General features: G+C 31.9%; 1 protein-coding gene and 1 long non-coding RNA gene across 2 annotated transcripts; one reads left to right on the top strand and one right to left on the bottom strand.

Annotated features, from left to right (window-relative positions):
- Positions 1 to 9,589: 9,589 nt before the first annotated feature.
- On the top strand, positions 9,590 to 11,828 carry LOC123220411. The gene is made up of 6 exons (XM_044642631.1): positions 9,590 to 9,932; positions 10,043 to 10,198; positions 10,763 to 10,840; positions 10,926 to 11,051; positions 11,163 to 11,249; positions 11,398 to 11,828. The coding sequence occupies exons 1-6, from the start codon at positions 9,824 to 9,826 to the stop codon at positions 11,472 to 11,474; spliced, it is 633 nt and encodes a 210-aa protein (XP_044498566.1). The 5' UTR covers positions 9,590 to 9,823; the 3' UTR covers positions 11,475 to 11,828.
- A 694-nt stretch (positions 11,829 to 12,522) lies between these two features.
- LOC123221820 lies at positions 12,523 to 13,360 on the bottom strand. Its single transcript, XR_006503292.1, has 2 exons — positions 13,095 to 13,360; positions 12,523 to 12,941 (listed from the first exon to the last, which is right to left on the bottom strand). It is a non-coding gene; the product is annotated as an uncharacterized LOC123221820 (long non-coding RNA).
- Positions 13,361 to 15,197: the final 1,837 nt, after the last annotated feature.

Raw genomic sequence — 15,197 nt, 5'->3', positions numbered from 1 at the left:
ATATATAATTTATAATTTAGTTCGACTTAAAAGTTATCCAAACTATAATTCAGATCATAAATTATTTTTATAATTTAAATCGAATTATACGTGACTCAAATGGTCGCCTGGAATGTAGTAAAACTTGGGCCCATTCGAAATTGAAACCAGTTGCTCGAGAGGCTGGTTTAGAATGAAAGGCCAACGGCCTATTGTCAATGGCAAGGACCACTGTAGCTCGCTCGTTTTGGTAAGTAAGGTTACATCAACCAGAAGGAAAAAAACAACTGTTTGCTAAAGACATTCATTTATCAGTTTGATTTAGACCCATCCACTCTTCCAAGATTAGAAAGCAGTTGAAGCTTTAAAATCAGATTTTGTCTAGGCCAAAGGACTATTTCCCACCCAAAGTATGTGGTTTTCTCAAGTTTCCTCTCATTAATTTTAAAATTTTCATTTATCTATTCATAGACTGTTAAAATTACCAGAATCTTAACCACTCAAAAATTTATCTCATTTTCCCCCTAAAATTTTAAAAATTAATAATTTTCTCTCAATCCAAGTTTTAAAAAATAACATTTTTCTCTTTAGGGTTTTTGATTTTTTAGAGTTAGTTTTCTGGCGTCGTTTCTTCCTCTCTGGTGACCTCCAGACGACACTTCTTCTTCTCCAATATGACCTCTTTCTGATAGTTGTTCTAGGCATAGTCGTCGATAAAGATGGCTCGTCTTCGTCAACGACCGTGCCTAAGACAACCGTCGGAAGGAGATTGCATCGAATAGGAAGAAGCATTGTCTGGAGGTCGTCGGAGAGGAAGAAACGGCGTCAGAAAACTAACTCTGAAAAATTGAAAATCCTACGGGGGGAAAATGCTATTTTTTAAAACTTAGGTTAGAAAAAATTGTTAGTTTTTAGAGTTTAGAGGAGAAAATAAAATCAAATTTAAGTTTATTTTTAATAATACAGATAAAATCATAATTTTACCTTTAAAACCATTAATTTTAACTGGTTACGGGTAGATAAATAGGATTTTCAAAGTTAACGGGAAAACACTTAAGAAAACCGCATACCTTGGGAAGGAAATAGTCCTTTGGCCTTTTGTCTACCCAATTTATGTACAAGGAGAGTTAAATGTGTTGAAAGTATTTGCAGCGTTGTAGTCCAACATCATATGTTATTATCTAACTCAAATTTAATTTTTTATATTATATATTATATCATATTATAAAATATATATATTTAAGATATAATAATAATAATAATAAAATAATAAAAATTTTAATTAATATATCACTATTTTTTAAAATATTATACACCACTCAAAATTTTAAAATTTTTTAGTTATATCTTTTATCACGTAATTACTTTTTTAAAATATTTTAATTTATATTAATGATAAATATCACAGATATATATTATTTGGTAAGATAGCTATGGATTGTTTGTCCTTGGCATTATTATAACAATTTTATTAAATTACGAAAAGGATAAGTTGGCATTCACATGGGCTGTCTGTATATTTGCTCCCCTTTGACCAATTGTTTGGCGGCTCAGGGAAACACCACGCAGGGGGGTTTGTCTGTTTAATTTCCTTCTTAATTGCCCGCACCCCAGAATTATGAGGCTTTATCAACAGTAGATCAATTTGTAAAGATAATTAAATAATTAAATTTAAAAAATATTAGGATAGGCCTTAATTGAAAGGCCAAAGTACGTATTTTTATGTAAAATTTTATTTTTTTAATTTTTATTTATTATTTTTTAAAAATTTAAATATCTATTTATATATTATTTTATTAATTTTAGGAGTAAAATTATTATTTGATCAATGATATTAAAAAAAATTAAAATTTCATCTTACTTTTTTTCTAAATCCTAAAAACTAATAATTTCTCTTAAATTTTTAATAGTTACATATTTTTCCCCTAAGGTTTAATTTTTCAATGAATTTTTTAACGAACGATGACTTTTCTAACACTCTTCTGACAATATCTCTCCATCTTTGACATTATCTCTCCTTTTCAACCATCTCTCCTGACTCTACTATTCATCTAGACGATGAACAAGATGAATTATTCATCTGGATAACAAACGATTTGTTTAGATAATTCGTTGTTGTTTAAACAAAAATAAAGTCATAATTATTCAGACGAACTTAGGTAAAAAGTAAACTTTGGATGGGAATGAGTCCTTTGGCTAAATGAAATAATTAACCTGTTGAAAAGGTTCATATGGACACAGTTTGGTTGTAGAATTCAGATTCATGTATCTAATTATAATCAAGGAACCTTCTGATATTTAATCAGCTAAATTATTAAACAATGCTAGATCACCTATTTTGATATACTCTTCAAAAAGAACCCCCAAAGTTTATAATTTATTTAAAAAACCCCCTCCTCTATTAGAAGAATTGTTAATTTCCAATAACTAAAACGTTACATAATTCAAGTGCAAGCTCACCACATGAAAAAATAATAATAGTAGTAATCTGTGCATGCATGCATGTGAAGATTGGTAGAGAAATTAGAATAAGGAAGATCCTGTGGTCTTTTTGTCAGCACATAAGCCTTATTCATGCACTTTATTTTATTTGTCTCAAATCATATGCATGGATGCTTATTCCTATTTCCCTTTCTTGGCTGTCCTCTCATGTGCTCTCTAAGTTAATTATCACATACGCAAAGAGTCGAGATTATATTTCAAAGAGTGATTAACATTTTCCTAATAAGGTAGGGCTTTTTTAGGATTCTAAATGTATAAATCACACTTTTTTTAATTCAAAATCTATCCGTATTAATAAAAAATAATGTGGACACAATATTATAAGATTTTTAATCACTTTTCAATTTTATTTGATTACCCTAAAATAAACAAAAATTTTAAATAACAAATTTATGTCAAAATTATTATATTATATGATTAAATGTTATTTTATTTTCAATTTAAAATTATTTAATTATACAATAACATATCGTTATTGATACTTAAATTGATATTCTTCTTAAGTATATATAGATTTATTATTTATTATAATAAACTAATCTATTAATGGTCGTAAAGATGTGTGTTTATCTTCCCATTAATGCATTTAGCCATCCCTAAGATGTGTGTTTACACATTTAATAGCATTTTAAGGCAATCAAAATTAGTGGGTCAAGATGATTAAAGCTTTTAAGCTGGTTCTACTCATTTTAACTCAAATTCATAATAGTTAAATCAGTATCATCTTATATATTTAAAAAATAAAGTAATAAAAAATTATAATTAATACGTGATTATTTAAAAAATATCATATACATCCTTGCTATATCATTATTTTTTCTAAAAAAATGTATCAATTCGTATTGATAAAATATATCATATCATATGATACGTTCATTATATTATATTAATTTGATATATTTTATTATAATATTATTTTTTAATATATATATATATATATATATATCATATATTATAAGATATTAACAACTATAATTAAAATTAACTACTATGCATCTTCTCTTTTTTTAAGGCTGAGCGATCGAACCTGCCAAAATATTGGCTTGTTGGGCTACCCATTGGACCCAGTTACCAAATCAAACGATTAAAGCAGAGGTCACTTCAATCTCTTATAAACCAAACCCTGTAACCGGAAATGTTTTTTTCACCTGAACTAGAAAGTTCTTCTTTATAAAGACTTGGAAAATTTCCAGTAAATATATCGGGAAATTGAATAGAATTAATGAAATTATTTCTTCAATTCGATAAAAACAATAAGCACTTCATCTTTCACCAAGCCCAACACGTTTTTAATTGCCATATAAAGCTCTATATAATTTTGAATGTTCATTTAAGGCTAGAACAATACACTGTAGGGGAGAATTCAAATATTATTCTAATAATTTATTTTTTATTATTATTGATATTATTTTATTTGATCTATATGTATTTTGTTTGGACAAATTGTTATTATAAAAACAAAAACACAATACTAATTAATGTATACTCATTAATCTTTTAGAGATATTTAAGTAATTTAATATCTCAATATTCTTTTATTAAGACAAGCACAATATTTATTTACGTATGTCAATTTTACTAATTTTTCAGATAATTTATTTATATGGGATGTAATTTTTCATTTTTTGTAATATAAAATAACTTAAACCTAACGTACTCAGTAAGTAATACTATTATTAATATCAAACAACAAACGCATATATAACGAAACAATTCTATATATAAAGATGAATGATATGATTATGGTTTTAAAAACTAGATTAGATTAATCGGTTGGACTGTTATTTGTTGGCAATAAAGGTTTCAGTTTATTTGAAAATCGTTTTAGAGTAGACTAAATTAAACGGAGAAGTTCAAATGGCTGAACCGAGTAAAAAATTGGATATGATCATAAAAAAATGATTTTCAATTCATTATTTGGGATATGAATAATATTATACTAATTTTATTGTGATGAGATATATTTAAAAATAGATTATATATTTAATAATAAATTATATAAAATTATTTTAAATAATATTTTTGAACTAATAATAAATCTGATCATTGACCAAATAGTCTGAAGGTCTATTGGATTGGACCACCCCTCCCATCGGATTGACTTCTAATCTGATTCTAAAAATAATATCACAGAATAGTAATATAACATAAAACTTACAATACAAACTGTAATTATTCTAAAAATACCAATAAATATGGGCAAAAAATCTGCATATAAAAGGTAGAAATCTAATGAAGCCCGGTCCGGCCAATGACATTCGTAGACACCTAAACTTCAGAGAAGTCCCACCTGACCTTTCTGGCATTTGCAAATTGCACTGTGATTTAAGGCAGGTACAGTTGTCATGTAATGAATATCTTCTGCAGCTTCTTAAATAGTTAGTTATGTATTAAAAAAAGGAGTCAGGAAAATACTAAAAATTTTGAACCCAAAATATCAAATGACAAATCTTGGAGAATGTTTGTTTTAAAGTACTAGTTGCAACTGCGCAGTAACCATTGTTGTTTGTTAAAGAGAAAGACTGATTCGGGCGTATTGAATTTGATAGTCTTTTTATACTGAAAATATGGCTGGAGTGTTACCTGGAGTATGGGTGCCTTCCAGTAGGAGAACACATAGCCATCACCATCACCATCAAGACTCTAGTTGCAGCCGCTATGAACCTTCGGTTCCTGATGTTTGCACTTTGGATGAAACAGCTCTAAGAGCTCGCCAGCGCCTGGAGAGAAGGCTAGGCTGTTTGCATCCTGCTCCCAGGTTTGTTTCTTATTTCTTTACTAATGATTAACATTTTCTCTACCATCACTTCAGATTAACAAAATCTTAAAAGCAGAATTCAGCATCATAATCTTTTGTATTGCCCACTCTTCTGAAGAGCATTAAGATCGTCCTCTTGCAGTTTAACTTGCCTCTCCTCTCCTTCTTCTTAGATTTTGTAAGGATGCAATCCTTGCCATATTCACCAGTTTCAGCTAAACCTGATTTTGCATTGCCAGAAGATCTATACTTTCTCTTCTTTGATCCTTTCTCAACTACATTTTTATGACCACTCTCACTACCAGTTTCTTAAGATTTTAGTAGACCTACTTGAATCATCACTTGGCATGATACCAAAACTTCCATTTCTTTTTCTTAGACATTCTAACGTTGAGGTGGCACGAACGTGAAGCCAACAAAATTTAATGACATACACGTATACAAACCTGCACATTTTAAGGTGAGGGCTTCCACGTATGGCTAAGAAAAGAAAAAGAAAAAGAAAAAGAAAGAGTATTAGTCTTACTGGATTAAAGACACGGATTCGGATTAAATCAGACACTCATAAAACCCGAGCCCAAAAACCCTATTAAACAAAATCTATGTTTAGGCCCATCTAAGGGTCAAAATTTTGCTGATCCGAAACACTTTTGTTAATTGCACCTACCAGGCTGCCATCTCGTACTTTTCTGTCGCATACTCAGTTGGATTTAGAGGTGTCGATGGGTTGCGCTGAACCCAGAGCCCAAACAGTAATAGGCTTTCAAGCTAGATTGACCCATTAATATATAAAACCCGGCCCATATTTATGGGCCGGGCCAGACTTTAAATATTTAAAAAAGTTATTTAAAATTTTTAAATACAAATTATTTTTCAAATTATAAAACATAAATAAATATATACTATGATAATATTCAAATGGATTGAATTCATTTGATACTTGATTCATTTGTAATATTTTGTAATGATAAAATTAAATTAAAAATAAAATTATAAACACAAAGAATTATTATTTATGAATTTAGATATTTTCTGTAAGATAATTGATGAGAGAAAATGAGATTGAAAATATAATAAAATAATTGAGATTGAAAGATTTGTAAATGAAAGTGAAAATGAAAAAAAATTGAATAGATTTATATAAAAAAATTAATTAATTAAAAAAAAATTGAAGGTCAAGGTTTCTACTGCTTCTCTCTCTGCCTAACAAGACTTTTGTCGCAACGCAGAAGAAAACACAAGACAAAAGTCTTGCTTCTGCTAGCAAAAATTAAAAAATATATTTTTTTTAAACAGTAGCGGATCGAACCGGCCCATAGGTTTAATATTAAAGTCCGAGACCCGGCCCAATAGGCCCATGGGCCTAGCCTGACATACTACAGTACTAGATCGGGCATTTTCATGCCGTGTTTTTTTTTCGTGTTTTGTATCGGGACTCTATTCGATCTGACCTAATTGACATGTCTAGTTGGACTTCACCACCACTATTGCTGCCAATTCCTTATTTCGACAAGCCATTTTATACCTCAAAACCTTGCAAGCCATCCTTGGTCTAGCTCGCAAAACCCTCTCTCTCTTCAAATGAAACCGACATACTGAAATCAATTGCACTAAGGCTGTAGGGTTGAGATGGTATGGTGGGTTCTTTTGGTTGTCTTTTTATGGTGGAGTGGTGGTTGTGGTTGTTCACAAGGGGGATTAGAGTTTCCAAACTTGAATGGTAAAGAGTGAATTATAGATTTCCAAATCAATAAAAGATAAAACTATTATATTTAAAATTTTTCGAAAGAGTTAAAAGGCTAGAATTCAACATTTTCCTCAGATCAATGAATTGTTCTGTAATATTGAAGCCACTGAAGAGCAGGAAAATTATCTTCTTGTTCAAAATTTCAAAATTCGGTGATGCAAACTGCTTTAAGAGGACCTTTTTCTTTTTTGTCTTAAATCATGTTCTTTTTTGTGTGTTCAGAATTGAGAATTCATCACCTGTTTTAGCTCCTGACATACTTTATTACTTAAAGGTCAAGCGAAATGCAATCAAATATGGGTTGCGGTTTCGACCTGAAAGCACACAAGAAGGATTCTCGGTTGACCAAGAAGCTGTTAGGGAAGCAGTGGAACTTCAAACTTGGAAGACGTAAATCACAGTGGAATGTATGTTGTATTTGTTTGGAAGAATTTCAAGCTGAGCAACCGGTGATGGGCCTCTCTTGTTCCCACAAGTACCATTCAGATTGCCTTCTTCCTTGGCTTGCAGACCATCCTCATTGCCCTTATTGTCGAACCCCCGTCTACTCCTGATATCTTTCTTATTCCTTACAGAGCTTCGGATTTTCTCCAACTTATTGAATGGAATCTTAGATGAAAAAAACTAGAAAAAAAATAAAGTTAAGGCGTTGAAGCTCTGTATATGATATTTTTGTATTAATCATGATAGTTTTTAAAGGGGAAGAAGGCAGAAAACCATTCATCAAGACCATAGAAATTAGGCCTTTGAAGAGGAGAATATATATACCTGGAAGTTCAGTGAATATAAATTAAAATTACAGCCGTGGTTGTTTGCTTCTTTTGCATGGTTTTTCAAGTTGGAAACATAGAATGTTCCATCAACTATTTCTCAAACATTTTCAGCAATGGTATCTTGTCATATAATGCCTTCTAAAGACATCTCTCTTCTTTCTTTTTTAATTGTTTTGGTCACAATATGAAAGAACTTATGCTCACTCTGCTCTATAATATCAGTATAAAATGAGAACCTGCCGAATAGCCTTATCCTATGATAAAGTTGACAGAAAACAACTCAGTCTATCAACTGAAATAATAGACATCCCAAATCATAGTGTTCAGCTTCGTTCTACAACACCAGTAAAAGAACAAAACACCAGGGCCACGCCAGGCTCGGCTATGGCCCATCAAATGATTGATATTAAAGGTTGTGTCGGTCCACAATACGATAAAACCTAAGGCACGATTTAAAGACTTTAAAATATATTTTTATAGATCTTTAAAGTATGAACATGTCACTTTATATATATTTTTATTTTTTATTTGTTCGATTGGTTTCTAAGCCAACTTTTAAATCTCCAAATAACTCAGAGAGTTTGCGAGCTCGACATGACCTACAAGTTAGGGTCATAAATTTAAAAATAACGTTATAAACCCTGAAAAAAGGGCTTTTAAGTGTGAGTAAATGAACGAAGGAAATTTTGCTAGTAGACATTTGATTACAGAGGAAGAACTCATAATCTTGGTCATAGATCGATGGACTAGGACCTGAATTTAACCATGTGATGGTTCACATCATGGCAAAATTGAATTCCTCGATAGAGCAGGTTAGTCTGACTTAAACAAAATTTTTTACTTCAAAATATGAGCAAAGGTTAAATGAGCTGAACAGTGACAGAAAAGACTAGAAAACATTTCATCTCTTGTTTATTTATAATCCAGAATGAAGAGAGGTTCAACTGAAAGGAGTGATATTTGTATGAAGCCCAGGAAATTAAGTTCTTTCACTTTTCAGAAAAGTCAGATTCGTATTTATGATATGGTTAACTTCTTGACTTTTGTCACCTAAAAATGAGAAATATCTGCTTATAAGTGATCACATCTTTTATCTATATTTGGTAGCCGGAAGTTTAGAATGAAAACGCATTAAAACAGGATGGAAGAAGAACTGATCCCCACTCCTTTTGCAACACCGCCCAGTAGGATCCAAAATCCTTCCCAAGAACCCAACTTTAAACGTGATATAATGAGAGATGCACAGCCCTGATAAATGCATTGAATTAGCTTCGGTGTGGGAGATGCGGAGGATCATCATGCAGAAAACTGAGGCCATTTCAAGAAAGATTGCAGAACTTTATTGTCAAGTTTCTTAATGAGAAATAGACTCTAACATCATGGATAAGAAATTCCAACTTGTTCTCTTTCTACAAGCAAGGAAATATCATTGGACTTTGAAACAATTAAAGCAAAAAATACACAAATAATATTATTGTAACTAAATATGGAGATTTTTGCCCCCAACAAGCTCAAAATTCTATCTTGCTTCAAATGAAAAAAATTCTCGAAAGTCTGAAACTTTCTCCAAAATCTTCATCAAACATGTTTTCATGTATGTATAATCATAAACAGTCTGATTATAATTTTTAGTTATGAATTAGTAGAATAAATAAATTACAAAAGATTCATCAAGATTTTAATCTAATTATATAATCTATATAAAGTGCTAATTTTGTAATAGCGATTCTTGGTTTAAACCCACAAGAAAATTGCTTTAGATTTGCACAGTTTAAATGAAAAGAGAAAGAAAATATAATTTTACATATGCACAGAAAAAGAGTAACATGTGCACATGTGAATCCAACACGCGATCGCTCAATGTTCAGGTCAGACACGTTTTTCATTTTTATTGCTTTTGAATCCAAACACGAAAACAAAGTTATGGAGGATCTTAATTAGATTTTCAAGGCCCATCCCAAAAGTCAACTGGGTTTCAGGCTCCATGTATATCTCACCATTCATTAACAATCTTTGCTCCACTCTTTCGCTGATCTCTGCTCCCTTATATTCTAGAAATTAGACATGGCTTCTGTCATTGCCACAGCCCTTCTTGGATTCCTTCTTGTTGTTGCTCTGCAACCTATGGCTACTCCAAGCAGTCTCTTGCCTCCGATTCTCGCGCCTGCTTTCGGTCTGTTTCTTACCATCTATATTGATATTACTACTTTTTAGCATCTGGGTCGACCTTTATTTCAAGGACTGATGTCATTCTTGTGTGATTGTTTTGATTATTGGGTGCAGATAATGTGTGCGAACAAGCGGAATGTGGACAAGGAAAGTGCCAGCCTTCTACGAATAGCACAATCTTTTATGACTGTGTGTGTTATCCTGGGTGGATGCAGACCATTTCGGATGACAATAATCAGTTCAAGTTTCTTCCTTGCGTAATTCCCAATTGTGAGCACTCTCTGTCTCTGACTCCCTATGTAGATAGACATGTTCTTGAAGATTTGGAAACAAGTTTATACATTGTAATAGTTGATAGTTATGAAGCATAATCTAGTTTATGACTGTCTAGAGATTTCAATTAAATTCAGTGAAAAAATCATGGATCAATTAATAACTAGAAATAGAGGTAAGACTAATGGACTAGATTCTTTGCCAACAGGAGTCAAATGTTGAAGTTGGCAATGCCAATATCTTGTTGTTTGGGTTTGGGGGGGGGGGGGGGGGCGGCGGGCGCGGGCGGTGGTTGTGTGCGTTGGGAAGTAAAATGGAGTCAAATCCCTTTAATTTACCATTCTTGCCTAGAAAGAAATTTGCTGGTGTATATGGTGAGATTTGGTGTATTTCTTAAATGAGATGTAGAAACACTTGTAAGATTTAATCGAAATATCGTATCAAAGTTAAAGATTGTGAGTTTTTTAGTTGTTTAATGCTGCATACTTGGACTTTATGATATATGATCAACTGCAATTTTTATTTCTGGTTTTTGTTGATGCTGATACTTTGGCTTTCTAGGTACACTGAATTACAGTTGCATGGCAGCACCTTCTCCTGTTCAAAAGAAATCATCCACTAACCTGTCAATCTTTGACAGTAAGCACCACAACATTTACACTATTACTCTTGCTTGTCATCAGCTGGTGTCATGGTACTAATTCATTGAGTTTTGATTATATAGTCTGCCACTGGACCAATTGTGGAGGTGGATCATGCAACAGGACATCAAATTTCTCATACAGTTGTGAATGTGATCCGGGTTATTATAATCTTCTTAACACGTCTGCTTTTCCATGCTACAATGAATGTAAGATAACATAACTGAGAGGCACACTTTAGGTTAAATTGTTTAGGCATATAATGATCTAGTTCTATGCTTAAAAAAAAACGTATTAGCAAATTTGGTTATTAATTTCAGGTGCTATTGGATTGGATTGTGCGAACCTGGGAATTTCTCAATCTCCACCACCAGCTCCTGCATTGGCTGATGATGGTAAAAATCAAGGTAAGTTTGAAAATTTATAAGCACATATTGTGCTACTTTCCTTTTGCCTTAAGAAGAAGCTTGTGATCTGTTTGTTAATGTATTAATCTGCATCAATGCATAAAACTGAAGCTCAAACGTGTTCCCATTATGCCTGTTTCATTTGCAGCTGGCTCAAATTTCCTCAGGACTTATTATTTGTTGGCACTTCTGATGTTGTCGCTGGTTTTGGTTTTGCAAAACTAGTATAAATAAGTGGTGCTCGAGATTTCTGGTACCACCGTCACTTGATTATCTGATACCTAACTATTATGTGATTGTACTGTATACATATGTTGCCTCATGCCTAGTTCAGTTTGCTGCTTCCTATACATAAGTTTCCAGGTTATACAGAAATAACCTCTACACATACACATTAAAGGAATTATTTTTGTAGATAGTACTTGTTTGTAATGGAAGTCATCGTAGTTCTACTGTTTATATGCTACTGGGATACAGAGAATAATTTTATATGTTTTGTATTTTATTCTTCTAGTGGATACCTCTTCTTGTTATACAAAGTCTGTAGGTAAATAAAGAATGCCATTAGACTCTCAACCACATTACGAGTATCCCTGCATTTTGCCATTAAACCTTACTTCGAATCATCATTTTATTTCTTATAGCGCAATTGACTGTGTGTATACTAACTGCTCGAGGCCAATGCCAGCATTTTGTTGGGGAATGAATTGGCTTTACTTGGATTAGTTAAGCACATTATCCTTGCTGCAGAAGGAAGGAAAAGTCATAAATGTGTTCTACTGATATACACAAACTCATTCTCATATGATGCCTGGCCTGGCTCTTTTTAACTTGAGAATTTTGGACCCTCTAAGCCGATTGTCTCCTGGCCCATTAAGTCTACTCTTGCCTCAGCTCTGAAGGAGGCTGTGACAACTGACATCCCACCCAAATTCTCCATGGGCTCAACTATGATTCCAGGCCCATAGGTCAAGGATTGACTTCGGGTTCTCAGCCCAAACATTTGTTTATAGTATTATATTGAAAATTGAAATTATCATCTACATGCCCGAATTAACTGCTCTTTTACGGTAGTGCTATTAGTTTTGATCAGATTGGTCAAATCAGTTTAACTAATCAATTCGTTCAAAATTTCAGTTTTATATAAAAGCTAAAAAAATTATGTGTAATTATATATACTTTACACAATAAATTTTATATTATACATATTTTTTACAATTAATAAAATATATATATATTATTAAACATAAATTTAATAAATAATAACGACTAATTTTTATCGAAACAAAATATATGGATTAAACAAATCTAATCCAATAAACATATGCGTTATCGGTCAGCCAAACAAAACTGTATTACGTTAACACTAACCAAGAATTTTTCCAGCCACTGAAGTTAATTTCTGCAGTTTCAGATAAATTTATATAACCTTAACCCTTTACACACAGCTTTACAAAAGTTATAATATATATATACCTCGGCATATCCTACCACCATTATCCTACAGTTGCCGTTGAAGAAGAAAAGCCGTATACAGTAGCAACCGGACTTTGTCGTCGTCAACCGTCATCCCTGAGAAATTGTCGTCAACGGCTGAAATTATAGTGGTTTACAGAACACGTCGTCCACTGTAGCAGCCCAGAAACAGCTGTCGTCGTCCTCCACTGCCGTTGGGGCGTCACCCGTCTTTAACTGTGAACAAAGTCGTCGGCAAAGGAGCCAAAACAATTACAGAAAGTAACGTCAGCGGCTGGAAAAATTTGTCGGCAGAGGAATTGAGAAAAAAAAAAACTGTTTATATTGAAACCCAAACAGTGAACCGTCTGAACCGGATTGGACACTGACCTGGTTTGAACTGATAGTTCGCCTGCAGTCCAAACCGATTTTAAGTGAAAAATAGTTCTGTTTGCTACAAAATCTGTAAACAGTATCAGTTCATAGTCCACCCCGTCTAACCGGCCGATCCCGTTCAGCTTTTCAATCCTTGGTAGTAACCAAATCTTAAATTTAGTAACTGTCTCTTAATTATTGATCTGAATAATGGCATACGCAGATCTTTGAGACCTCTTGAAACTATTCAATGATTTTAGGAATTGTTTTTAAAATCAGATTAAATTGCTCAGTTTAATTGATTAAATTATGATTTTATAATTTAATTTAATTTATATAAAAATATTAATATTTAAAAATTAATTAAATTTGTTAAAATTAAAAATTATTTAAATTTAATAATTTATAATTAATTTTTTGTTTATATAATAAAATATGAATTATGTAATTAATATATTTAAAGTTATATTTTATATTTAAAAAATATAATAAATATTTATATTATTTAAAATATATATATAATAATTTGGTATTATAATTAATAAATTAATTAAGGCCAAAGACTAGTTTTAATACTTTCTTAAAATTATATTTATGGAGTTTAAAAAACTTAAAATTTCACATACAAGTTAGTTGGGGTTAAAATTTTTTATTAAAAGCATAAGTAAAATTATTATTTTATTAATAATATTAAAATATATATATATATATAATTTTTTAGGTTTAAAAATTAGTAATTTTATTTATATTTAAAATTTTTTAATTTTAAAAATTCACATTATCTTTTCAAAAATTCTAGAGTTATTTTTTTTTCTTTTTATTACTATCTTTTGTATTGATAATTTTTTTTCTCTACTCTAAATCAATGACTAATATATAAATAATGATTTAACATAAATCTCTTTATCTTTGATAAAGAGACCCGAAGAGTGAAGAATCAAATCTTCTCCACTTGAGTTTAATTTTTTACCCTATAAATATGACTTTGATAATTTATCTCCACTTTAGTCCATTGGCCATTAACTAACTTTGCGAAGGAATCGATTTTAGGCTTGGCCATTCAAACGTCATTGAAACCTTTTTTATATTGTTTTTTCAGAAGAAAGAGCCTCTTCTCTGAATGATGCATTGATTAATTGGCAATTAAGTTGCCTACTCACTCTCTTTACTCCCCAACAGCTCCATGTCATTCTCCCATCAATCTCTCATCACCATACCACCGCCTTCAAAACAAAGTCTGTGCCGTCACCTTTCATTTTCATTACACCTCTCACAGACCTAATCTAAACCCTAAACTAAACAAAACTTGTCCATCCCTTCACATAAATATTACTGTAAATTTACTTAAGAGTCCCACCGGCGGCGTACGCCCCACCAATTTTGACATGCCAGCCTCCACCTACTGATCACCTTTACATGGTGAACATAAATTCACTTCAGTTACTTCACTGTCCTTTCTGTAATTTTTTATTTGCGTGTGTGAATTATTGCACTCCTTTCCCTCTACTTGCCTTGCTTTTTTCCTTCCTCGATTTCGCTTCCCACAAAAGCTTTCCTTTCTTGTCTCAAGTCTCTCCAGTGGTGCGTTTGTTTATGTACTGCTCCCATTTAAGCTACTCTTGCTTTCATATTTCATGCACAAAAGTTGCCATTGGTCTATCTGTATTCTCTTTTTCAACCCATAAATTTATTTACTTTTTCGGTTTCCGGGTTGGCTTATGTGAGCTGGGGGTACACAGAAACAGTATTGTTGCACTAATCTATGGACATTGGAAATTGGAGCTGCTTGCATATGCCCATGTTTCTTGTTCAATTATGTGACAGTGAGTGATGTTGCATTATTGAATTTGATTTATCCTCGCGACAAGACTTGAGTACTATCTCTTCTTCTACCATTTAACCAATTTCGTGCTAAAGTTTTGATCTTCCTTATTCACTCGTTAATCTGTAGAATCGGTTTATGTTTTGTTCAACTAACCTGCAAAATAGTTTATCTTTAACAGTAGTAATCTGAGTCCGAGGATTTCTTCTGTATTCAGAATTCATGTAACTTTGAATGAAGCCAAAGAACTCATCTCTTCTATCTTAACACTATTTTGGATTATGTAGCAGATGGGA

Source organism: Mangifera indica, chromosome 7 (genome assembly GCF_011075055.1).
Source record: "Mangifera indica cultivar Alphonso chromosome 7, CATAS_Mindica_2.1, whole genome shotgun sequence".
NCBI classification, from domain to species: Eukaryota; Viridiplantae; Streptophyta; class Magnoliopsida; order Sapindales; family Anacardiaceae; genus Mangifera; species Mangifera indica.
The sequence above is the reverse complement of the archived record's forward strand: the minus strand, read 5'-3'. Positions and strand labels throughout refer to the sequence as shown.